The sequence below is a fragment of the Blastocystis hominis genome, assembly GCF_000151665.1.
Source record: "Blastocystis hominis, Singapore isolate B (sub-type 7) whole genome shotgun sequence assembly, scaffold_6".
NCBI lineage: Eukaryota > Bigyra > Opalinata > Blastocystidae > Blastocystis > Blastocystis hominis.
In genome coordinates this window covers 75735-100682 of record NW_013171865.1, presented here as the reverse complement: position 1 = coordinate 100682, position 24948 = coordinate 75735, and the positions used below count along the sequence as shown (strand labels likewise).

Genomic DNA, 24948 nt, shown 5'->3' with positions numbered 1-24948 from the left:
AAAGCCACGAATAGGTGACGCGATCGAGTATATGAATGAAGTATTGAATTGACTCATTTCTTTCCATGTTTAGATTCGGGAACGCTTCGCAAATGATGAGGGTAGATATAAAGATTTCCTGTCTGTTTTAATCACGATGAAGGAAAAAGGGTAGGTATTTCGCGTTCTCTTTGAATTTGCAGTACTACAGATGAGGAATGCTGGAAACATATTTCATATATCTTCGACGGACACAAAGATTTATTATTGAAATTCCAGAAGTTTCTCCCTTCAGAGACCGGATTTGAAGCCCCGAAGAGTCAGGTACCCGTACCTCAAATTCAGCAGTATGCGGCGCCCACATTGAACCCATTAACGTAGCTTCATTCGCAAGGACGTGATCATGTAGAAGCAACTTGAATATGCACAATGATGCGAATAAGTACATTTCATTAATCAAAAGACGCTTCCCAAGTGACGAAAACTCCACCTACACAAGGTTCATCAAAATCTTGAAGGAGTATCAGGAAAGCCGCCGGTCGATAATGGATGTAGCTCAGGAGGTGGAGGTCTGGTAGGGTGGTGATTCGTAGGTAGTCAAGTTGTTCCAGGGTCATGAAGATCTCATAAAGGGCTTCATGGATTTCATCCCTGACGAATACCAGTGCGAAGTGACAATGATGATCAAACAGTGCCAAACCTCCACTCTCGACGCCCCCTCTGCAATGGAGTCCGCTCCGCTCTCTTCCCAGCCCTCCTTCGATGCCGACTACGCCGAGACGCGTCGCCGTCAGCGTTCCTCTCGCCTGCAGCGACCCATTTCCCCTGCCTTCTCCAGCCCTCCAGTGACTCGATCTCGCCGCCATCCAGGCGAGTCGGGCGAAGAGGAGTCCCCCGCGATTCCGAGCGACGTGACGCGTTTCTTCGAGCAGGCGCGGCGAGACATCTCCTCCGACGAGATCTATCAGCAGTTCATCAAGCTGCTGGACGCCTACAACCGCGGGATCCTGCCTCTCAGCGAGCTGTTCTCGGCGGTGACGGACCTGCTGCACATCCGGCACCCGGTGGTGTCGCACCTGCGGAACTACCTGGCGCAGAAGGGCATCCGCGAGGACGAGGTGGGTCGCGGCAGCGCGCGTCGCCTGTAGATGAGCCATCCCTCGCTGCCGCTCTCCTGGGAGCAGATCCACGCCTGCAAGGGCCCCACGCCCTCCTACCACGAGCTCCCGCCGCAGATCCCGCGGCGCGTGGGGTCGCAGCGATCGTACGCGGACAGCCTGGTGCTGAACGACAACCTGGTGTCGCAGACGACGGGCTCGGAGGACCTCTCGTACATCGTGGGGCTCCGAACCGCGGGTAACGCGTAGCACATGCGTCGGAACCAGTACGAGGAGGCGCTGTTCCGCTGCGAGGACGACCGATTCGAGGTGGACGTGATTCTGGAGACCACGCGGTCGGCCATCGCGCAGCTGCACTTGCTGAGCAGCGAGCTGGAGGCCGTGCAGGAGACGCAGGAGACGCAGGAGACGCAGAAGGACGCCTATCGGCTGCGGGACGACGCGCTGTCCGCCATCCAGCTGGCCGCGATCCGACGCGTGTACGCGCACAACGGCATGGACCAGGAAGTGGTGAAGCTGCTGTTCCTGAACCCGCGGGACTGCATCCCGCGGATCCTGGAGCGACTGGAGGCGAAGGAGAAGGAGTGGATGGGGGAGAAAGTGCTGATGAACGAGGTAGCGATGGGGAGGCCTGAGGAGCGTAGCGCTGCCGCGAGATCCAGAAGCAGAACTACTACTTGTCGCTGGACCACCGCAGCTTCTACTTCCGGCAGACGGACAAGAAGGAGATCACCACGAAGGTGCTCATCGACACCATCAAGGACCTCGCCGCCAAGCACGCCGCCGACCATCCCCACGCCAAGGGACGATTCGACCAGGGAGACCCGCAGTTCCGCTTCGCCTTCGCCAACCGCGTGGTCCACAAGCAGGTGCTTCGCCTGCTCCTGGTCGCGGGGAAGCGGCAGTTCGCGCGCGGGGAGATGGTGGGTCTGGGAAACGCCCGTGACGTGCAGAAACGCTTCCACGCGCTGCTGCAGGACCTGGTGATTTCCTTCTTCCGCCTCACGCCCAACTTCATCGCGTCCGCGGAGATCGTACGCGCTGGCGGCCCGGCTGAGCGGCAGGAGAACAGCGGCGTGCAGTACGCCGTCGGCACGCGCGTGGACACGCCGCAGGGCGTCGGCGTCGTCGCGCGCTTCGACGCGGAGTCCAAGCTCTACACCGTCACGCTCCCCGACCGCCAGGTCGAAATCCCGCGGGGAGAGATCCTCGTACACCCCAAGTCCGAAACGCCCGCCTCCTCCGACGAAACGGACCTGCCCGACGAAACGCTCGCTCCAGCGTCGGCGTCGGCGTCTGGAGTGGATGCAGGCTCCGCTTCGGCTTCCGCTTCGGCTTCGGCTTCGGCTTCGGCTTCGGTGAAAAAAGCGGAGGATTCGGAGGAACTGGGCGACGAGGCGCCCGTGCAAATCGAGTCGGATGGTGGGTTCGGAGGGTCCGATTGATCGCAGAGCCCGCGCTGCCCGCTTCGCGCGACGTGCTCTACGGGAGCAACACGCTCTACGTGTTCTACCGCCTCTACGAGCTGCTCTACGAGCGTCTGGAGCGGAGCACGACGCTGTGCCACGAGGACGTCTACACGGAGCGGCGGATGATCGCCCACGCCGTGGAGCGCGCCGTGGACCCGGCTCGCGAAGAAGCGCTGCCCACCGGGCTGGAGCGGAACATCGACCTCATGGACACGCTGATCCAGCTGCTGCGCGGAGAGATCACCAACCCCATCTTCGAGCAGCGCTGCCGCCAGCTCGTCGGCACCAACGGCTACTTCCTCTTCACCATGGACCGCGTCGTCGCCGGCTGCATTCGCCAGATCCAGTCCCTCCTCAGCGACCCCGTCGGGCTCCAGCTCATCGTACGCCGCGCGGACGCGCTCCTTTCTAGGCTCTGCGGAACTACGAGCGACGCAGCGGCGGAATTCGGCGGGATCTCTACCGGCGAAACGCTCTGCGCGTGCTGGGCGACGCGCGGCTGCACTTGTTCCGCATGGAGTACGACGAGGAGGCGAGCGAACTGCTGTTCTGGTACGTGGGACTGGCGCACGACCTGCAGAGACCGGAGGGCGCGCTGGACAGCGAGTTCTGCAAGTACGCGGAGAAGTATTTGAGACAAGCGAGGAACGCGAAGGGGGACGAAGAGGAGGACGAGGACGAAGAAGAAGGGAAAGAAGACGAAGAAGAGGACGAAGAGGACGAGGAGGAGAGAGAAAGGAACGGGCAGAGACAGAGAGAGGAACGGGGAGGAAGACGGAGATACAAAGGAGCAGTGGCCGAGGAGGAAGACATGGAAGAAATGGAGGAAATGGAAGAAGAGGAAGAAGAAGAAATAGATAGCAGCCCGTTTTTAACACGAGCCAAGGCGCGAAGCTTGCAGGAAGGAAAGGTGAAGATAGAGAAGGAAACAGAAGAGTCAACGCCCGAGCAGGAGGAGGGAGATGAATCGAAGACGCGCGGAGGCAGAAAAAGAACGAAGCTGAGCGGAGAAGACGATGTGATGGCTCCTAAAAAGGCAAAATAGATTGTGTTTGTGACAAACAAGCGATGGGGATAAGACATAACACACAGATATGGAACGTTTGGAATTTGTAAAATCGTTTATTGTTGGTAACACATCACAGAGAGGAGATCACTTGCACCCATTCTGCCTCATGAGTTCGTCAACCGCATTGACAATACTAGGATGGTTAATCAGAATTCTCCTCGCTTCATCAATATCCTTTTCGATTAACTCCTTGACTTTGACTAAGAGTTCGTGAGCCTCCTCTTTGGACAGGTTTGAGCAATATGATTGGGGACGCTATATTATGACCAGAAAAACAACCAATACAGCATTAATGTTACCTTTCTTGCCTCCATCAGGGTAGTCAATTCGAAGTTCTCTTCCATCGATTGATTTCTTCTTATTCATCTTTCTGGCCTCTTCAGCACTTCGGGCATCCACAAATTCACAAAAGGCGATTCCTTTGTTTATGCCTTTGGTCGGGTCCATTTTTAGACTAACCCTTATCAAAAGAGAGAAAGACTACTCGATCTTCTTAATCATCCCAAATGACTCCATGATGGCCCTAACTTGGCTTTCTGTAGCCTCAAACGGTATATTTCCAACTAATTATTAGTCTTTCTAGAGAAACTGTACTAAACACACACCTTTCGCGGTCCTCGAAATTCATTTTGATGCCTTAGAGGTCTAAGAGGATTGTTTACTCAATCAACCACTCGGTTGTTAATTATTGTGATGGTAGCATTTCTGTGCATTATTCAGTAGTGTGCCCCTATTTGATCTAATTAAAGGTTTTTGCTAATAAAAACAAAAAATACAGTAAAATCAGGAATTATTGATCCCCTTAAAATGAATGGTTGGGGCCATGAAACCCATCATCCATTAATTTATAATTTTTTTTATTCATTTGTCCCTTTTTACGATGGAAGACCTTAGAACTTTAGAGGATAACTATTTTCCGAACATATCTCTCCCGAATTTTGATAGAGATGCACTCCAAGCGTCCTTTGACGCGAGTTATAGGAGCCCAGGTATGTATCAGGATCAGGGAGATGATGTAGTCCCTATTTGTGGTAGCGTCTCTTGTGTTTTCTTATTGTATTAGAGGTCCCCCAAGGAGAACAGCCCGTCCCCATATTCGACAATACCAATATGGTGGCTGCTCCTACAACTCTGCATTCCGGTATGGTACAGGAACTACCTACAGTCTCATCATCACCCTCTCTTCCTGAAGACTCCTCCACTCCTCAGTCTGTTTTAACGTACCCCGACTGCTTTACTGAGGTGTTCATTTCTCCGAATGTAATTGTGTTACAACGTAAGGAACCGCAGGGTGGTCAGGAATGTCTTAACTCCGAATTACTAACGTTTTTCCGTACCTGGCAAATGAATGCCAGCAGAATACCATTGAATTCTGGGGTGAATCAACGCGTGCCTCGACCTTATTCCTCCTTGCCTCCTCTCCTCCCCAAGCCGACGTTGTACCCCATTACTCCTATTAACAATGATCCCAACACTTCTTCCCCTCCAGTATTTTCTTCTTTTGCTTGTTCTGGTAATAATACTATTCCAATTCCGAATTCAACGGTTGTTCCTCCTGGTACTTCAACGAGTATGCCTACTTACGCCAGTTACCCAACTGTCTATACTCCAATGGCTAATTCGTTTCCTCCTACGGATACTACTAATTCTACGAATACTATTAATCCTATTAATCCTATTAATCCTATTAATACCACTAATACTACTAGAAGTGCTCAGCGTTGTAAGGTTCATACACGTACCTCTTCCAAAACTAAGAAGCCTGTTAGAGCCAATACGAAGTCTCAGAATCCACCCAAACGCCGATCCCGAAACTTTGATTACTGTGTTCGACAGATGCTAATCAATTGGATGGTTAGTCACAAGAATCGTCCATATTGTAGTCGAGAAGAGAAGCTCAAATTGGCCAAGTTGACAGGACTAGAGGTTAAGCAGATTACCATGTGGATGATCAATAGTCGTCGTCGTAAGCAATTCTGAGATTGTTGTGTTTGATTGAAATCACGATTAAAATTAACGAATTGTTAAATGTTGTGATGAGGTTGGTAATTAATTACACATAATTAATATTGTGAAAACAATAATAGAGAGAATTAATCAATTCAATTCAATTAATATCGAATACAATTCTAGTATTGATTAATTCATAATTAATAATATAAAAGAAGTAAGTAATTGCGATTTGTTATTTCATTAATTCGTTCTTTGGACTGATTCTATTCAAAATGTAATTTCCCATTTCATTCTAATACTATTTCCTATATTCAATATGTTGATTGTGATAATTGATTAATGTATTTACTCTTTCATTCTCTTTCTCTGATTTGGTTTATACTAATCACTCTTTCAGACTAAGAGGGGATGGACACACATGTACTGACTAGGATAAGCAAGCAATATGTCCGTCATACAGTTACATACAATTATGAGCACAGCAAAAGAAAGGGAACCATCGCAAGCACACTACTACTACTACTACTACAATACACAAAGAGAACCAAAAAAGAAAAACCCATCCTATGCCAAAGAAAAAATCGATCAAGGTGGGACTCGAACCCACAACCTCTGGATCCGAAGTCCAACGCGCTATCCATTGCGCCACATGACCGGATCTATTTGGTTCTTCACTACTAGCATAAGACATACCCCTTTCGTAGTGGGTTGAACGATTTTCAAATGGGACGTTACTCCAAGGACAAACGCGTTCATTCGGTTCTATGCGATGAATTCTAGGATATCTATTATCGAAAGGCAAAGGAAGTCGGGTATCGTGCAAGATCTGCCTTTAAACTCCTTCAGATCAACGAGGAGTATCACATTTTTGATCGTGCTCTATTGTATATGTGTTTACCCGTAGAAGTCTCGCGTGCCGTCGACTTATGCGCTGCCCCAGGTAGTTGGAGTCAAGTACTGAGCCGGGAGCTGTATAAGCCGGAAAAGAAGGATGTGAAAATAGTGGCCGTCGATTTGCAGGAAATGGCACCCATCGAAGGTGTAATTCAGATCCAGGGCGATATTACGAGCAAGAAGACTGCAGATGAGATCATTAACCATTTTGAAGGAAAGAAAGCTCAATTGGTGATTTGTGATGGTGCTCCAGATGTCACTGGCTTGCATGATATGGATGTATATGTACAGAGTCAACTTCTTTTATCTGCGCTAAGCATCACAGCGCAAGTTTTGTGTGACGGAGGTACGTTTATTGCCAAAATCTTCCGCGGACGCGATGTGACGCTTCTCTTTGCGCAGCTTCGCGTCTTCTTCTCGGAAGTGGCGTGCTGCAAACCGAAATCAAGCCGGAATTCTTCGATGGAGGCTTTTGTGGTGTGTCGCGATTTTTCGATTCCCGAAGGGTTCGATGTGAATCAGTTTGCTCTGTGCCTCTCTGGACAGTACAAAAACGTTCCTTTTCCTAACAAAGTCAACGCGGAAATCGTGCCGTTCTTGGCATGCGGTGATCTGTGCGGATACGACAGCGACAAGAGTTATCCTTTACAGCTGGGAGAAGACGAAGAGGAGTTCGTCTATCATGAGCCTGTGCAGAAGCCTATTCATCCAGCCTATTCAGAATACTTGAATATGAAACGAAAATGTGTCGATTGAGTGCGGTGTTTGTTGCAAGAAACATGTTACAATTCCTGCAGTTGCTGATAGAGTTCACGAATCGATTCACTTTTATAGTAATCACTTCGCAACTTGATCATTTGCAGAACGACAACCCGATCGAGACTCAGAATATCCGCATCTTGGACGTATCCCTTCAAGATTGTTTCAGGAATTGATACCAAATGGAGCAGTTTCTTCATGATACGACTAAAGATCGATGCCGATTCCATATTTAACTGAAGCATGGTCTATCATTATGAGGTGATTTCGCGTAACCATACTTCTTCATAGCAGTGTATATCGAGTTCGATTAGAAGAATTCCAGTGTTGCTGACTTTCTTAATCTTGGTGAGCGACTCATAGAAACACTTTTGGAACACTAAAAACAAAGCTTCGCTTTACAACATGAAGGAAACCAAGGCTGCAAGAGAATCGATCGGCAGGCAGAGAGAGAGAGAGATCAAACTCCTCAAATCCCACGCAATCCACGCAATCCACGCAATCCACGCAATCCACACACACCCAAAACAAAAGGATATGTATTGCTCCAGATTTCCTCCATCGAGCGCCTGGTGTGCACTTTCAAGATGGCGTTTGAGCCATCCCGTCACAGCAAAGCACACATCCGAGGCTCGCGTAATACCTACATTGGCGGGGGGCGTGTATGTGCTGTTCTTGCTCAGCCCATCAAAGAGAGAGCCGAAGTACAATTCGTTTTGACGCAGAAGCTCCTGCAGGAGCTCGGACACTTTTCTTTCCACGGCGATGTACATTTTCTTCACCTCGATTTCGCACACTTGCTCGTCGCTGCTTCCTTCCTCCACTACGCATTCACTTCCCTCGCCTGCCCCTCACGAATCGCGCGAATCCTGGTGAGATAGTTCTGCTGAACACAGTGCATGACACCATTGAGAATATCGACCGTATCGAGGATCGCCGTATTGGGGGAATTGATCGACGTGCCCGGGAGGATTGTCGTGGGGTAATCGCGAGCATTGATCACCGTCACAACGTTTAGCACCAACTACATTCAAAGGGTGAAGAGAACGAGTACCAAAATATACTCCGTAATCGCACGGAAGATCACTTCGGTCACCGTTGAGACTCTGCCATCGTTCGCTCGCATTCGCTTCAATCGCTCTGGACAGTCAAGAAAACGCTCTTCTTTGGGCAAAAGGCAGTGCTAGGATATCAAACGTCTGCGAGGCCCGATTGAAGAGCTCGAGAATCGTAATGGGAGAGAGCGCCTGGGTGATAAACTGCTTCGTCATGTCGACGGAGCTCAAATCGCCGAATGTCAGCTTTAAGTTGGATCGAATTTCGGATTTGGATGAAGAAGATGTGACGTTAATAGGAATGTGTCTGACGACGATCTCTTTGAACGCGATGTCCAACACGCACAGTTCATCATTGAAGTACTGGTCCTACACCATCAGTGCATCTCCCTCCCTCCTCTACCATATTCGAAATGAAGGCTCCATTGAGCGCATCCTCCAAACCTTCCTGCTCGCGAATAATTCGCTCCGCATGGCCCACCAGCTCTTTTTCTTTGGCCGAGATCGCTTCGATCATCTCATTGTAGAACTTCGTGCTATACTCGCGAACTTGAGCCAGCAGCTACCGCGTCACTCTCCTTCTCCACACCTCCTCCTACTTCAAATTTCTCTTCCTTCGAAAGCGAAAGGCAGCCATTGATCGTCTGGAGTAAGTATTGGATCTACGCCTAACGCGTCCGCGCCTGGCCCACTCCAAAGGTTTGATCGCTGAACACGCGGTCAATCAAGGACACCATGACTTGGCACACCGTGTCCTTCTTGAAGATCTCGTACACAGTTTCGATTTCGGTTCGGTACAGTTCCGTTAGCTTCATCCAATAGGAAATCACATAGTCCACAAAGTCGTGGTACATCCGCTACGCTCGTATCGCCCTCCTGTCCCTACTTCCGGCTCCAGCTTCACGCTCGACAGTTCGCGCTTGATCTTCTCGATCGAGATGTGCGTGTATGTCTGGAACACTCCCATTCCGTTCTGGAATGTGGAGAGGCAGGACGTCACCCAGGCGAGCTGCTTCAGCTACAAAAAGAACTCTGCGCAAGCGGCTGTACATCGTTCGACATCGTGGCTTCCTGCAGCGATTCCACCAGTCTATCCACCACGCTTTGCACACGACTATTCACGCGGTCGATGACCTCTCCATGCTCCTCTCGATCCAGACCTTCACACAGCTGGACCAGATCTTGCAGAGCGCTGCTGCCTTGGAGCAGCTGCTCGTTGGACAGAAGCATCTCTTGCATGTGGTTCTCACTTTCTTTGAATTGCATGTAGTTGTTCAGGAGATCCAGTGTCTTCTCAGCGCGTTCTTTCTACCCATCACTCCCTTGCCACGAAGCTACTTGGCCAAAAAGGGATTTCAAAGTTTGGCCTACTCCAATAGAAGAAGAAGACACATCCATATATCTATGTCTATCGAGCAGCACAAGAAGCCCACTTCTTGCTAATATCCGAATAACTATTCTCCAGTCCATGCAGTTTCTCCATCAACTCATCACAGTCGGTCTGTAATGTTTGTTCTAAAAATGATACAATGGCAGAGAATTGACCCGCCTGCTTGCATTTTTCGGTCTGATTTGTGATCATCGTCTGAAGCGTAACTTGCACGTCAGCAACCTGCGACTTTGCAGTATTCAATACATTTCGAATTCTTGCTATATCTAAGGTACCATCCCAGTCTGAAGAAGGCTCTATAACATGATCAACACAAAAGAGAATAATCCAACCCTTTAGCATAGCAGGCATCATAATTTTGTCCATAAACGTGGTTTCACTAAAATTATCCTCAAAGTCCCTCCATGTCAGAGATTGAGCTTGATTTTGTGCCCCCAGGGCAAAAATTCGACTTACATCAGCCATTTTATTCTTGCAATATTACCCAATACGAGAGAGGATGAAGATCTACCGAGAAATCTAGAATACTGTTGAAAACTCATTACTCGCTGGAAAAGTGAAATTCCCGTGACAAACAAACAATACTATCTATAATCTTTTCACATAATTTGCAGGGAAAATACCCATATTTCCTTTGAATTTCCCTGTCCACCAGCCGCACTCGTCGACAGCAACAACAGAAATAATATCTCCTTTACGAAAGGGGAGATCACCTTCTTCATCGCCCTTAAAATTGTACATCGCGATTACATCAAAAAGCGAGCGATTTGGATTCATGTAATCATCCTGAGAAGACCATTCTACAAGTCCCAATTCTTGTTCTCTCCAACTCAAACTATCAGTACGGAAGAGTGGTGACGTTGTATCGACCATATCATCATCCTCTTCCCCATCTTCCTCATCCTCATCATCAAAAAAGGTAACTTCCTCTTCCTCTTCTCTTTCAGTAGCATAATCAGTCGTGAGCGACCACGGCGATCTTTCGTCCTCGGTGGCCTTTTTGTTGCTGGAAGCACGTCGTTTTCTTCCAGCGGCCCTCTTTGCGCTTCTTGGCTCCTGATTCTCCGGCTCTGCGTTGAAAGACTCCACCAGCAGTGGCTGAGATAACGAGGAAGCCTCGAATTCTCGGAACGTGGTGTATTTTGGTATCGTCTCGTCCGTATGGAGCGGAAAGTTATGCAGAGCCGGCTGGAAAGTCTTCTCTACTTCGTTTCCGCTTTGAATATCTTCCAGAATGCTCGACAGATCATTCAGCACCATATCCGTAAACTGCTCGCCTATATTGTTCCCCACATCCGACAGTGCGTCATATTGTTTCTTCACCAAATACATCTGGGTCACGACGATGGACGCTGAACATTCCATTAAAATCGTAGACCCGATCGATATAAAGTCCTCAAAATGCGACTGTAAAAATGTTGTGAATTGGTCGAGCATCTCCTTGTCGTGCAGTGCTTTCGCTTGAAATCGCGAGGTTTGCACTTCATTCTTTTTTCGTTGATACAAGGCCACCCTCTGGAGGTGGGAATCATAATCTAGCCGGATATTCTTCCTCTGCTTATACAAAACATCAATACCCTCGCTTCCATTTTTCACAAAAAGGTCAATTTGCTTTACTACACGATGTTGCAATATCGCCGATATGGCACGCACCGTTTGAGTATACTCGCTTTTATAAAACTTATCTAAGTCGCCAATATTTTCGGAAAACTCGTGGAGTGCTTCTCTTTCGGATTGTTCGATTCCGCTTATGCTTTTGTTTATACTCCTGGATAGCTTGTAGTTTGTTGCACTCCAATTCTTCAAATTCTTGATCACACTTTTACCATGTTCAGACAATTCCAACAAATTCTTTTTTAGTATAATATACGTATTATACAGTTTATCGAAGTCATCATCAGGAGGGAGGCAAGTGCGACCTACAAATCAGTGAATTCTTGGACTAGAACCTGTGGCCACCTTCATCTTTTGTGTGAGTCGCCTCTTAGAGTCCTTTAGCGATTGAAAAAAGGACGGCATAAAAGTGTATATGAGATTACTACCGCTTCATTCTCTTTTGCTATGTTGGTGGGAATAACTAGATAGAATATTTTAAAATATAGAGATAGGGATCTATGTGGTTATTTGTTAGTTTGTTTGGTTTGGTTTGGTTTGTTAGTTTCTCCCAAAACAATTCTTTTCCAATTCTTTCCATATTATTGTTTTATGCTATATCGAGAAATATTTTTGGTGACCTGAATAGCACTTTCGGTTGTAGGTTAAAGAGGCAAAACGAGAAAATCATTCAAATGGAGTCAGATTTAGTGGACTGCTTATCACTGGAACATCCCCAAAGTAATATTAGAAAACGTGTTTCATCTCTTAGTATGAGAAAGTACTCCAAATGATACTACTACCAACCATAATTATATCTAGACAATCGGAATTAGAAAAACGAAAAATATAAGATTAGTAATCAATGTTGACATCCTTTTCGTTGCATCTACAAATAGTTCTCTTTCTATTTGAACGAGTCTTTTCTTACTTACAGTTTATCATAATCAAGATTACGACTACTGATAAATAATATATAATATATATTTCAAACAATAGTAGCAATAGAAATAAAAGCATAAATCATAATCATGGAAGTAGTCATATATAGGTCAAGTAAAAATACAGAAAGAATCATTTACGAACTTTTGTTATTATTGTTATATTCTCCGCTCTTTTTAAAAAACACACAATTACAATCAATCTCGATAGATATCAAAACAGATCAAACAAAATGGTTTACAATTCTACCATTCTACTAACCTTTTCATTTAGTTCACCTATATATATATATATATATATGCCACTATTGTAAAAATATATTGTTCTCGACAGTTCTATAGAACAAACATCTTACAGTAAGAAGACCCATAGAACACTGGTAAATTGAACTTTTAATGTCTTCTGCTTCTACTATGCTCACTATGATAATGATGATGACTTCTCCTTCTCCTATCATGGCTACGATCTCGATCTCGATCTCGATCTCGATCTCGTCCCCGGCTTCGATGGCTTCGATGGCTTCGGCTATAGCTACGACTACGACTACGACTACGACTTCGTCGGCTTCGGCTTCGGCTTCGGCTTCGGCTTCGGCTTCGGCTTCGGCTTCTTCGCCGACTTCGATCTCGATGATCTCGAGCATGGCTCTGATCACTCTTTTCTGGCACCTGAGAATTACTCTTGCTATCATTAGAAGATGCATTCGTAGAACTTGACACTGGATTTTGCGAGGGCTGAGATGTTTGTTCGTTTAGAGTACTGCCTTGCGATGGCTGCCCAGCCGGTGAAGGATTTGCAGCTTGCAACAGACTTTTTTCCTTTTCTTTGAGTTTCTTGCTAAGCCGACTGCAAACGCTATTCATCTAAAGAGTCAGACTCCGCTCCCTCTCGTACATGATCGTCGATTCGCTGGTTAATTTCAGCCTCCGCGTTTTCATCCAGAATGACAAAGCCACCCTATCAGTCACCCAATATATATTCAACTCTTTACAGGAGCTACTCTGTACAATGGAGGTCTATTGCGCATTGTGCTGGCACCAGGTCCATAGGCTGTTGGCTGGATAATCGGACCGTTTGAAGGGCCCACACGAATAGCACGACCTCCAATGTAAAGTCCATCTAGTTTAGTAGCCGTTTTTGCACCATTGCGGTCCTGAAACTCAATAAAACCAAAGCGAGTTCCTGAAATTATAAGAAGCTTAAACTCTTACCAGCATCTGGTTTTAAACCCATTCCTTCACATGCGATTTTCGCCAGGTTAATAACTCCGCACGAGCTAAACACTTTGATCAATTCATCTTCAGTAATCTACACTTCACAATCAAACACCACACAAACCTCAGGAATAAGGTTACCAACATACAGAGTTCTGCTTATTTGCTCCTGTGCAGCATTTTGCTGTAACAGCATTGGCTATTTGTCAAACAAATAAGAAAAACCTTACATCAATATCACTTGTCGGTCTTGAATTACTCAACATATTCTAGTAATAAAGGTAAGTAATATTCCAAAACATATTGGTATAGAGCACTAGCCAACTGAGGATTCACTTCTGTCACTTTATTATATGCCGAAGAACCAGACATATACTTACTATTTATTAATATTCAAATTCAAATAATAATATAAGCCTATATTATTATTATAATAAAAAAACACGTCACTTTCCGAGTACCGCGGGAATTTCTGAAAACAAACACCTATTCAAAAATAACTAGCCTGGACGGTCTTGACCACACTTATTGCAATATAAGCGAATCGCTGATTTGCTTTTTATATACAAGGACCGTTTATCGTTCCCCACCTCGCAAAAAAGATCGGACGAGAGACCTGTAGAGACTACTACATAGGGATTGTTTTCGGATAGACTTTCCTGTGTGGTATCTATTTTGAAATAATAGACTTGATACTCTGTACCTTGCTGTAAAAACATATCACTACTAACAGCGCTAGACTCACTTTCCGCTGGATTCATCTTTCCCTCATTTGTCTAATTGAAAAGAACCATCCATGTCCAACCTTGTTGCTCTTTTGAAGTATAGATTGTACATACTTTCCGATTTCATCATATCCCATCCAGACCAGAACATGTTCCTTCAGAAGCAGATATCTGCAGATCATATGGATCGAAACAAGGAAATGAATCGCATCCATTACTCTCTTTTGAATAATGGGCATCAGTGAAAGGCATGTATTCGCTTCCAAAATAAACCCTTTTGCTCTCAGATCTTTCAGCACCATATGAATCATACAAGAAACAAACTACCGATGATTCTGACCAAGTGCAAAATACCGCTTCTTCCTGTGTTGAATAAATTCTCGATAGACAGTCCTTCACAAGACAACAGAAATATGAATCTTTTACAGTCCGTATATACTCCAAAGCGTTTGGCTGTTGGATACTCATCTATAATATATGGTACCTTTTAAATAATCGCAATACACTTTCCATTCCTTCCAGATTCATCCTCAAACTTTAAATGGCAGATTCACCTCCACAAACTTTAAATAACAAATTCACCTCCACAAACAAATTGAATCTCTTTTGGGACCCGTGCTAAAACAAACAAACAAGAATAGTCTATTTCTATAATAGTAATAGTAACAACAACGCCTTAATGCTGTCTCTTCTTCTTCTTCTCAGGGATATGAGGGTTAACATTTAAGACAGTGTTCACAATCAAGTCTAGCATTTTCTCGTGATTAGCCTCGTAATCTTTGCTAAAAGTAATTAATAAATGCAATCCACTACTTGAGATTCACAATCTCTGCCTCTGTTTCAGCACTGAGTTTTTCAACCTCCTTCTGGGAACCAGCTCCTTCGCTCTAGAAAATGAGTGAGTTCCGTTTGCAATGTACAGATTTTTGTTTTTCCTGGAATTCAGCTTCCATGGTTGCGCGATAAGATTCAATCTCTTCTTTAGCCTTCTCTTTGGCATCCGACATCGCAGACTGTCTCTCTAAATAGATAAAACTACTCCAGTGCTAAAATTACTCTGTCGTGCCTCTTGAACGATGGCAGCAGCTTCCTGCTCGGCCTTCATCAGTTCCTCGATCCCGTTGTATCCAGCTTCCGACATTGATATCTATACAGTCGTCAACAGCACAAAATGATTCTACACTCCAAAAGGAGAAAACGTAGAATTGGATGTATAATGATTTATGATATTCAAGGCCATGATGATTCCTTTGTGATCTATTCAAATAGACTTTTCTACCATACTCTAGAATGCACATCATTTCTTTGTAATTGATGTGATATAGAAAACAGCTCTATGTCTTTTTGAATAGAAAACGTATAGGGTTCTCTGTGTTTTTTCATGCACCTCTCTGTGTTCTTTTGTATTTCCTATCTCACTACAGACTAGTATAGAGGCAATGGATAATTCTTACTATAGTGAAATCCCTTAGAAATCGCAAAATAGTCGGCATCCTTTTTCACTCCTTCTTTCACAGAATGATATCAACCAAAAAGATACTAGAGGGGTGTCTTCTCGCAATTTCCAGAGATGTGACTGAGAAATGGAGCTTATATCTTGAAGGAGCCGAGTTTGTGGAAGATGAGAACACTCTAGTGCCCAAATCTGTTTATTCCAAATTGGAATACAACGAGCATCTTATTCCGTTATACAAATTAGCTGGAAAGTTTAATGTTGATCTTCGAGCTGGGGTTGCCTCTACCTCTGTTGTTAGCAGACAGAGGAAATTGAACAGGACGCTCGATGACTTTCCTGAGTGGATTAACAGGCTTTCCTTGCTACGTGAAGAGGAATCAAACCAGCAAGAAGACTGGGTGATTTACATTTATGGGAAAGTGAAGCACACGACTTTAGTGATACGTGATAAGAAGTATGTTCGTATCGCCTCTAGGAATGTTGTTGTTGGTGATATAATATATGCAGGAGCTGGAGACATTATAGCAGCAGACGTACGCGTGATTGTGTGTTCCAAGGGGGCAAAAGCTGACTTGACTAATGTTGTGTCTCAACCCAGTTTTGTAAAAGAATTAGGAGAGAATTCATCCGACATCGATCCTCTGTATTTTTTCTTCTTATTTCTTGAAATCTAGCAAGAGTGCGAATGTCGTTCCTGCGCGAAGTATGCTGATCGAGGGACAACTCTTTGGAATCGTTATGCGAGTGGATTCAGACACGATCACTTATTCTCACGGAGATTTCAACAATTCTCCCAGGTGTACTGAGTCTCCTCGAAGATCCGAATGGAAAAACGTTATAAGGGAAGCGTGCTCTCTTCAGCTGTATCCTTTGTGCTTAAATGTATGTATGTGAATAAGGCGCTCTTAGTTTCTTAGCATCTTCTGGAGCTGAAGTCGATCGATACGTTAGTGTTAGCTCTTCCTTTCGATGTGTCTGATCTGACCAAATCCGTGATACGCAATCTCCATCAGTATGTGAATCATGTGATCATTTGCCGAGAGATGGATGTTATGTATGATGTACGTGCCTCACCCTCTTTCCGATTTATTCCATAGTCTTCGCTATGGTCCCCTCTCGAGGGCAATCTCAATTTGTGTCAGTGGGATGATTCGAAGGTCACGGAGTGGGTTCGCAACTTCGTAAAAGAAAAGTCTGCTACTGCAGGACTCATTGCTTTACCGCAACAGTTCGATACTCTCTGTCGTGCTCTTTCACCCCAGTGAGTTTTTGAGCCGCTCTCCATTACGATCAGATCTTTTGCATTCGTTGGCGGGACTTCCATTGAACATCTTCAAGTGATAAATATTGCTACGACTAGCATATCCTTAAACTAAACTAAAAAAGAGGAATTGGAGGAGGAGGACAATAGAGGAAAGAGATGGACTTAACACCACATTTGTTTCAGCTCTGGAAAGGATATGTGTAAAATACAGTCGGATGGTATTTTGTTATCCTCTTCAATATGGGCGCTCGTTGACATTTTGAGTCTCTTCGCAGCTCCTTCTGACCTAACCTCCTGCTGTATAATATTCACTGTTTGTGACAAACATTTCATTCCGATTTACGACAGATATAAATGTGATGACAATACTCGGTACCCGTCTGGGAAGACTGTGTAGAGGAGGAAGATTTGGCTACAAGAATAACTCAACACAAAACAAAGAATACGGAGAGATATATGAACGACCTTCCATTTTAGCGATGACGACTGGAAATAGTCCAAGCGATATTCAGGCATTCCATAAGAGATGCATATATACACTCCATTTTTCTTTAGTACACGATTCACTTCCAAAAGAGCTTGCTCCGGGTTCGAGCTTGATTCATCACCACAAATAATCGCATCCAAAGTACCCTTATCCAAAATTACATCAAAAGATTCATCCTCATACGTCATATGATGAACATCCATGACATCCCCTATGATGTGAACCATACCAAACGAACACAAAGTACATTTCATTCCGGTTTTTTCTACGCATTTTTCTTTCATCTTGTTGATAACAACTGAACTGTAATCGTTACTCGTGATATCATTAAATCCGTCCCTGTACAAATCCTCCGACAGATCTATTTATAAAAGAAACCCACCCCTTACTCGAATCACCACAACCCAAAACGAGAATCTTATCTTCCTTCTTCATATATTTCAAAATATGATCTTTAAACGACGAATATTGGTTGTACCATTCAAAACCACTACTATCTCTAGTTTGCTTAGTTTTCAAGAACAAAGAACCTTACTTTGTATATCGTTCGTTCCAATATTCTACGGATCCGTACTGACTCATAATCTCAGATTTATCACCTAGATTCTGTGTTTTCGTCTATTTGCTTGTGATCATGGAAAGTGATGAGTCTTCCTATGATAATTATAAACTAAGTATCATTCTATTATTATTTCATATTTTCCACTGTTGATCAGAATTAAAGAGACATATTATTAAGAGTTGGATGTAGGATTTTTACACATATGATATTTGCTTGGCTCAAACAAGAAGGAGTACCATCAACTTTGTGTATGGGTCTGTTTAGCATTCTCTTTTTCTCTATTTGTTATTGGTTGTGTTTGGCTGTATGAACTGGTTCTCTAAGAGGTATATACCACCGTAACACCCTACTGACCGTCCTTTTTTCATTTCTGCATTTTCATAAAACACAGTAGCTGTCAATTCTAGTTGCTCAAAGCGTTGTTGCAGGTGGGTGAACGACTCAACAAAGTCATCTCTGATTTGGCGTGTCGTGTTTAGTAGCTGAACCAATTTTCTTGAAGTTCTTTGCAGTTCTGAATAGTCTTGAACCATATCTGTAAGTGTTTGATTCGAGTAACTATTCTTTTCTTCTTCCTACATATTGAATTGTGATTTCAATTTACCTTCACATCATGTCGGCAATATGGATTCGTCTATCTATATTGGAGAAGACGATGACACGTACACAGGATTCGTTTTCCTTGGGGTGTGAGCTTGGCTTATCAACGAGTGCAACTCTTGTTGTTGTTGTTGCTGCTGTTGCTGTTGCTGTTGCTGTTGTAACTCCGATTTTTTCGTCGATAATTTTTACCCTTGCTTTTAGACGAATAAGTTCTGAATAGATCTTTTCCAGGAGACTAATAACAATTTCAGATTGCATATCCAGAGTAAACTTGAAGCAGTACCCTCTTCTCAAGGGATATTATACAGGTGGTTGACATGACGAAGCTTATGTATACAACAAACAGAACACTGTAATCCAGTCATCGACTCTGCTTCACTAATGAATTCCTTTTGAAAATCAGCAGGCAAGTTCTGATCTAACTCATCCATGAAATCGCTCTCTTCGTTTGTTGATTTCGGCTCTAGATCATTCACAAAAATGCTCACGCGCGAGTTATCCGAACGACTATCCTTTGGCATTCCAAGCACAATCTCTTCGGGTTGCGAGCTCGCCACTTCAGGAGCTCGTGTCAACATCCGCTTGGATCGGGAATACGTCGAGCTTGCAGAGAGGGTCGCAGAGAGGACGGGGTGATTGTTCTGCGTCGACTGCGAAATCGGCGAGTCCAGCACGGGCATCATGTTTTCATCCATCGAGATTCTATTAGGCACGATAACTTCTTTGCCGGAATGAGCGCGCTCGGGGAAGAACGAATCATCGCTCGAGGCAGAAGACTTGTGTAAAATGTCCTCATTCAAACGGGCAGACACCGTTTCAGTCGATAGAGGCCACTGGTCTCCAGAGCTTGGTCGGTTTAAGCTCGGAGACTGACTCTGAACGAACGGAATGTGGATTTGCCCCGAAAAGAGTCGGGTCGAATCTTGTCTTGAGGTGGGGCTCGACGAGCCAGGCACTGAGAGATTGACGGATTGTGAGGGCTGCGGCGAGTTCAACGAAAGAGAAGCTGAGATGGGCAAGGGTCGTGAAGAGGAAACATTGTCACTGAGGGTTTTGGCGTGGCCAGACATAAGGGCCGAACTGGAGACAGGTTTCTTCCGGATTTGAGGCGGAGAGATAAGAGAAGAGCCCGGCATATTGAGTCGAGGCGAAGCGAGAATAGGACGAATGGTCGGACTCATGGCAGACACAACGGAGGAGGAAGGTGAGCCACAGGAGAAAGTGCCAGAAGCATTTGAAGGAGGGGAGAGATTGGTAGTGCTGATCGTTAGATGCGGTAGCGCCGGGTTCACCGGATTGCTTTCTGGAACATTCGAGTGATCTGCAGGGTTGCTTAGAGAGACATAACTGATTGGTGCACTGCCCACTTCTGTTGAAGCGTTGGGTGGGGCGAAGGCAGCAGTTTGATTATTGCTCTCGGGGCTATTCGCAGATCCGCTGGGAATCGAAGAGGGAGTTGGGTTGGTAATTCCATTCACAGAACCATTCACAGAGCCACTCGAAACAGATGTGGTAGTCGTAGTGGCAGCAGTTGTTGAGGTAGCAGTTGTTGGAGTGGCGATTATGGTGGCAGTTCCACCCAAAGTATTGACAGTTCCATTCATCGTATTCGCAACTCCTCCCACAGTATTAGAACTTCCACCCATCATATTCACAGCTTCACCCATCGTATTTGCAACTCCTTCCATCGTATTTGCAACTCCTTCCATAGTATTAGAACTACCACCCATCATATTCACAGCTCCACCCATCATATTCACAGCTCCACTGGGAACCGAAGCTACTGGTTCATTAATCACCCCGTTTATCGATTTGGAGGTCGCTCCATTAATGATTCCCCAGAAAGATTCGTTTCCCATGCTCTCGCTAGGAACATGCAAACTAGTACCTGTAGATGCGGCGGAACTCCAAAGCCCCACGCTATTTCCATCGCTCGAGAGTGTGGGAAGATAAAGCCCCGAGCTCTCCATAGACGAACTCTCCTTGTCTGGAATATGGACTTCGTTTCCTTCTAACGACATTGAAAGCGTTCCTTTGGGATCCAATGTCGGTGGCTCCAGCACAGAATAATCTTCAAACCTCTCCCAATTATAAACAAGTTCGGAACTATCAAATGGCTTTACTGCATTGTGCCATATTGTTCCTCCACTAACTGCTTGACGTTTCTTACGACTATCTTCCATTTCGTCACGGGTCTTCATTACTCCCGACTGGATCTCCTTCACTCTATCCACATTGTCACCTTCCTTCGTCAGAGAGAGGAGTAATGCATAGAGCTCTTGACTATCTTGTAGCTGCGTCTCGAGAGAAGGCAGTGAAGCTGTTCGGCCTGGGAATAGATCTGCTGAAGATGTCGAAGAGGCTCTACGACGATGCGGAAGATGCACTGTGTCTGCGGTCGTGACATGTGAGAGATGAGGACTACACATGCAATCAGACACAAAAATCAAACAGGTAGAGCACACGCTTCTTTTCGGTGTCCTTAATACGAGCATATATTTGATCGATCTGGCTCTGTGTCTGCTCTGGAAGCGCCTTCAATGTTCCGCGCGCATGGCATTTCTCAGAAGGTGCAAACTCCTTGAATACCGTTTCCACATCGTGCGTTCGATCTTGCTGGCGACCGATTAAAGGTAGTATGAAATCTGAAGCCGTGACAGCGACAGGTTCGTCCTTCTGTGCTGATACCAGCCTCAAGGAACTGCTGAGAGACCCACTCTGCAACTCATGAGGTTCGGCAGCAGATTTGCAAGAAAAGGACTCCGTAACAGAAAACTGCTTTGGATCCAGCAGCTTATGAAAGTGGCTTGAAAGACAATCCTAAATGTAGCTGATCGTACACAGCCCTACATTAATGCACTTCTCATCCCAAAGCTCATACTGATCACACGTTAACGTGGGCGTTGGACTCAGTAAATTGGAGGTATCTATATCATCCTTCGTCATGTTTTGACCCTTCTGATATTCCAGGCGTTGTAGCTTGATAGTGCACCTATCGTCAACTCGCGTTATGAGCTCCTACATGCGTTCTTCCTCCACACTGAGCACAGTGCTGAAATCGTGCTCATCACTGATAGCCTGTCTTGTTGTCAGTTTCAATGAATTGTTTGCATCATTCTTGGTAGAACTTACGATTCCATCAGCAATTAGCTTAAACAATGTAACATCACTTGAATTAGGAGAAAACGATGGGCACTCTGGGTATGTTGTTTTCAAGTCTTCGTCCTTAATGCATGATTCGTACTCAAGATTCGACTCCACCAAGTTCAGGGTATATAACTCTGGAAGTTTCTATAAATGATCCACCTCTCCCTATGATACTGTAAACACATTGATATTGTCGATAATCGCCTCTACAGAATTAAACGAGTTTGTGAGAGGATTCTAAAGTCTACGAAACAAACTACTGCCTACTGTGATCACCCTCGAAATGCGTTGGTCTTGTGAAACAGATGAATAAACATAAGAAGACGGACGATCCATTTCGCAACAAACTATATTACTTCGAAACTATTCTTAGTAGATTACCAGTAGAGCAAGGTCCTAACAAAAAGAATATACAAAATACTCTAGATAGATAGGAACAAAATAACGAATTCAAAAAAGCCTCAAAGGAGGATCGAACTCCTGACCTTTCGCTTACTAAGCGAGTGCTCTACCGACTGAGCTATTGAGGCGCTGATTTGCTTCTTTATTATTCCTAGATATACAACTCGCATTCCCTTCCATACCAAATAGCAGATTATTAGAGACTGATCGAATAATATATTACCGAGTACTACATCAGCTCTATTTGTAGTATGTTTTGCACATCTAACTTGCTAAAGGTAACGGAGGTGTGCAAGCCATTTATACAAACGTTGCGCTTTTTTTCAAAAGTTTATAACTTTAAAACGAATTATCCAGAATTATACAAGCACGTTGATGAATCTTCAAAGTACTTGTTCGACAATCCTTGGGTTGGCTCGAAACAAGTGGTAAAATGGAAGTGTGAACGTGGTCCAGATCATGTTTGGGACGCAACATTGGATTCGAGGATCCAATCTTACAAACGTAATCATAAATGTATGAATTGATTTGTGCTATGATTGCTAGTTACTTGTCTCTACTGCATGGGGAAGAAAGTGTCTGTAACCAACTCTTTAGCAAGTCGATTCCCCGAGATAGCGAAGGAATGGAGCTACGACAGGAATGGGACTCTCACTCCCGATAAAGTGACATATGGCTCTAGCAAGAATGTTTGGTGGAAGTGTCCAAATCATAGTGATCACTACTATTTCACTTCTCCAAATGATCGAACTTATAGTCATCGCGGATGTCCGTATTGTAATAATATGGAGGTCTGCAGTAGTAACAATTTGGCTGTAACCCATCCCTTGCTGGCTGCACAATGGGACTACGAACTGAACAAAAATCTAAAACCTGAGAATATCCTACCTTCGTATACTGGAAATGTGTGGTGGAGATGTCCCGATGATCCAAGTCATGTTTGGGAAGCCCCTGTCAATCTGCGTGTACGGAACAATTGGGGTATGTGCTCCTTTCTCTAAATAAATTCTTTCTAGGATGTCCCTACTGTAGTCACCGTCGTTTCAAGGACCTCAGTCTTGCCTCTCTGTATCCTGAGATGGCCAAAGACTGGGATTACTCAAAGAATGATAAGGAGCTGTCTCCAGACACTATCTCTCCAAACAGTGAAAAGCTAGTCTGGTGGAAGTGTGAACATGGAGTGGAATGGCGACAGAATGTTGTAAGTAGAAAGAAGTCCTATCTGCACGGTAGAGATTTTTCTTTGTGTTTGCTATCTTTAGGATATCATCGATGTCCGATTTGTAAGGAAAAGTTGAAAAGATCAAAAGCAGAAAGCACAAGTCACATTGAAGAGTAGTTATTTTTATATTTTTGCAGCTTTTGTTCAATAAATCCCATCAGATGGATGAGCGGTTTATCAAATATATTGACGATGTAATCCAAGATGAATGGAATCTTAGCTTATTTCCAAAAGAGCTCTCTCTGCAACGAGATTCGGATTATTTAGACAACTATGACTATATGAGCACAAAGACCAAAGTATTTCTTCTTATTGTGAGTATTAGATAGATTCACTTGTTACTACAGTTTTCTATAGTTTCGAAATTGTTTTTCAATGAGCACGCTGATATGATAAAGAAGTTTGTGGAGCGGTGCTCGCAAGACAGCGACGAAGTTGTTTTTGTGATCTACTCTCATTTAGTGGGTGTCGTTTATTGCATGTTCTGTATTTTCTGGTCATCCTCAAATTCATCTCGAAAAACCGTGCTCAATGTCTTGTTCACCGGAGTTAGTAGCTTCGTTTAACCAAAGTACATATCTTATGGTTCTCTCTCTGTAGACAAGCTTTTTCAGAAGCCATTCAACACATCAAAGTCATTCCTACCAAGATTTCGTCAACCCACAGGAGCTTTTTCTGTGGAATTGCCTAAAAAAATCAGTGTAATCCCACGTACTTTGAAACCGCCTACAGGTTCTCATGCTCTCTATTTTTAAGTGTTTAGTGGAGGGTCATGTAGGACAAACTAAACGAAAGCGCCCCGAGAATGAAAGTCTCCCTCCAAATAAGAAAGTAGCGGTTGTTTCTGGCGAAAAATCGAACCAAAAAGTGAATGTTCGCATTTCTTCTTCGATGGTGAAGAAGGCTGAATCGAAGCCCGTGCTTCCATCGGCTCTCCCAATTGCATCGAATTCTCCCTTTGTCAATCTTGAGCCGCCCGATAGCATGAAGAAGAAGCTTCTTGCTTCTACAATGACTCTTCAAGAATCGATGGTCCCCTCATTAAAACGGAGCTCTGTTCTGAGTGGCGCGTATGGTTCTCTGGGGGGATTCTTAGAACTACTCCAGCAGTCTACTTACTATGACATTCAGAATGACTTGTGCGACATTCTTCGCTTGTTTATGGAGAGAAAAGAGCGTATTGCTGTGAACAGGTAACAATTAGCTTCTGGCCTCCAGTGGCGGAATAATGATAGCTCCAGAAAGGAAATCGACCTTCTTGTCAAAGTCAGGAAGACGAAAGTACTGCTGCTTCGTCTCTCCTTCAGAGACTTTAGTTGGAAATTAGTTTGTTTACGAGTTGATAATAAACGTTAGATAGAAGTTGAGTAGGTTGTTTCTATGTGTATGTTTCTTTCTTTGTTTGTTTTTAGAAAGAAATAACTTGCTCTAGCGATGGAAATAACGCTTCTTCTATTCAGGACAGCTGGTTGGCTAGGGTCTTCCATCAATAAGAAACTAAAGGCTTAATCGATTTAAGGAAATGATCGAAGTGAATGGAATTATATATATATATATATACATTAATATAAAGGAATGGAGCTAGAGTTCCACAATTGTTTCTTGTAATAAGGCGAATCCCAGTTGCGAGTGATGCGGTAATTTT

The 24948-nt window shown here is 44.5% G+C and overlaps 10 protein-coding genes; 5 read left to right on the top strand and 5 right to left on the bottom strand.

Moving 5' to 3' along the window:
• Nucleotides 1–1127: 1127 nt before the first annotated feature.
• GSBLH_T00004180001 (uncharacterized protein) lies at nt 1128–2542 on the top strand (the record flags this gene model as incomplete). The annotated part of the gene is made up of 3 exons (XM_013043031.1): nt 1128–1316; nt 1347–1712; nt 1742–2542. 3 exons carry the CDS (start codon nt 1128–1130, stop codon nt 2540–2542), a joined length of 1356 nt encoding a protein of 451 aa, XP_012898485.1.
• A 538-nt stretch (nt 2543–3080) lies between these two features.
• Nucleotides 3081–3611, top strand: GSBLH_T00004179001 (uncharacterized protein; the record flags this gene model as incomplete). The annotated part of the gene is made up of 1 exon (XM_013043030.1): nt 3081–3611. One exon carries the CDS (start codon nt 3081–3083, stop codon nt 3609–3611), a length of 531 nt encoding a protein of 176 aa, XP_012898484.1.
• A 2700-nt stretch (nt 3612–6311) lies between these two features.
• GSBLH_T00004178001 (uncharacterized protein) lies at nt 6312–7238 on the top strand (the record flags this gene model as incomplete). Its single annotated transcript, XM_013043029.1, has 3 exons — nt 6312–6338; nt 6369–6462; nt 6493–7238. The coding sequence occupies 3 exons, from the start codon at nt 6312–6314 to the stop codon at nt 7236–7238; spliced, it is 867 nt and encodes a 288-aa protein (XP_012898483.1).
• A 3036-nt stretch (nt 7239–10274) lies between these two features.
• Nucleotides 10275–10463, bottom strand: GSBLH_T00004177001 (uncharacterized protein; the record flags this gene model as incomplete). Its single annotated transcript, XM_013043028.1, has 1 exon — nt 10275–10463. One exon carries the CDS (start codon nt 10461–10463, stop codon nt 10275–10277), a length of 189 nt encoding a protein of 62 aa, XP_012898482.1.
• Nucleotides 10464–12525: 2062 nt separating this feature from the next.
• GSBLH_T00004176001 (uncharacterized protein) lies at nt 12526–13084 on the bottom strand (the record flags this gene model as incomplete). The annotated part of the gene is made up of 2 exons (XM_013043027.1): nt 12526–12629; nt 12661–13084. The coding sequence occupies 2 exons, from the start codon at nt 13082–13084 to the stop codon at nt 12526–12528; spliced, it is 528 nt and encodes a 175-aa protein (XP_012898481.1).
• A 1710-nt stretch (nt 13085–14794) lies between these two features.
• Nucleotides 14795–15301, bottom strand: GSBLH_T00004175001 (uncharacterized protein; the record flags this gene model as incomplete). XM_013043026.1 has 4 exons in its annotated part: nt 14795–14942; nt 14974–15047; nt 15081–15181; nt 15217–15301. The coding sequence occupies 4 exons, from the start codon at nt 15299–15301 to the stop codon at nt 14837–14839; spliced, it is 366 nt and encodes a 121-aa protein (XP_012898480.1). The 3' UTR covers nt 14795–14836.
• Nucleotides 15302–15678: 377 nt separating this feature from the next.
• On the top strand, nt 15679–17188 carry GSBLH_T00004174001 (uncharacterized protein; the record flags this gene model as incomplete). XM_013043025.1 has 5 exons in its annotated part: nt 15679–16259; nt 16291–16498; nt 16534–16677; nt 16714–16877; nt 16911–17188. 5 exons carry the CDS (start codon nt 15679–15681, stop codon nt 16990–16992), a joined length of 1179 nt encoding a protein of 392 aa, XP_012898479.1. The 3' UTR covers nt 16993–17188.
• Nucleotides 17189–17219: 31 nt separating this feature from the next.
• GSBLH_T00004173001 (uncharacterized protein) lies at nt 17220–17977 on the bottom strand (the record flags this gene model as incomplete). XM_013043024.1 has 3 exons in its annotated part: nt 17757–17977; nt 17615–17728; nt 17220–17578 (listed from the first exon to the last, which is right to left on the bottom strand). The coding sequence occupies exons 1-3, from the start codon at nt 17800–17802 to the stop codon at nt 17220–17222; spliced, it is 519 nt and encodes a 172-aa protein (XP_012898478.1). The 5' UTR covers nt 17803–17977.
• Nucleotides 17978–18822: 845 nt separating this feature from the next.
• GSBLH_T00004172001 (uncharacterized protein) lies at nt 18823–20553 on the bottom strand (the record flags this gene model as incomplete). Its single annotated transcript, XM_013043023.1, has 1 exon — nt 18823–20553. One exon carries the CDS (start codon nt 20551–20553, stop codon nt 18823–18825), a length of 1731 nt encoding a protein of 576 aa, XP_012898477.1.
• Nucleotides 20554–22332: 1779 nt separating this feature from the next.
• On the top strand, nt 22333–23783 carry GSBLH_T00004171001 (uncharacterized protein; the record flags this gene model as incomplete). XM_013043022.1 has 2 exons in its annotated part: nt 22333–22597; nt 22628–23783. 2 exons carry the CDS (start codon nt 22333–22335, stop codon nt 23080–23082), a joined length of 720 nt encoding a protein of 239 aa, XP_012898476.1. The 3' UTR covers nt 23083–23783.
• Between the last annotated feature and the right edge of the window lie 1165 nt (nt 23784–24948).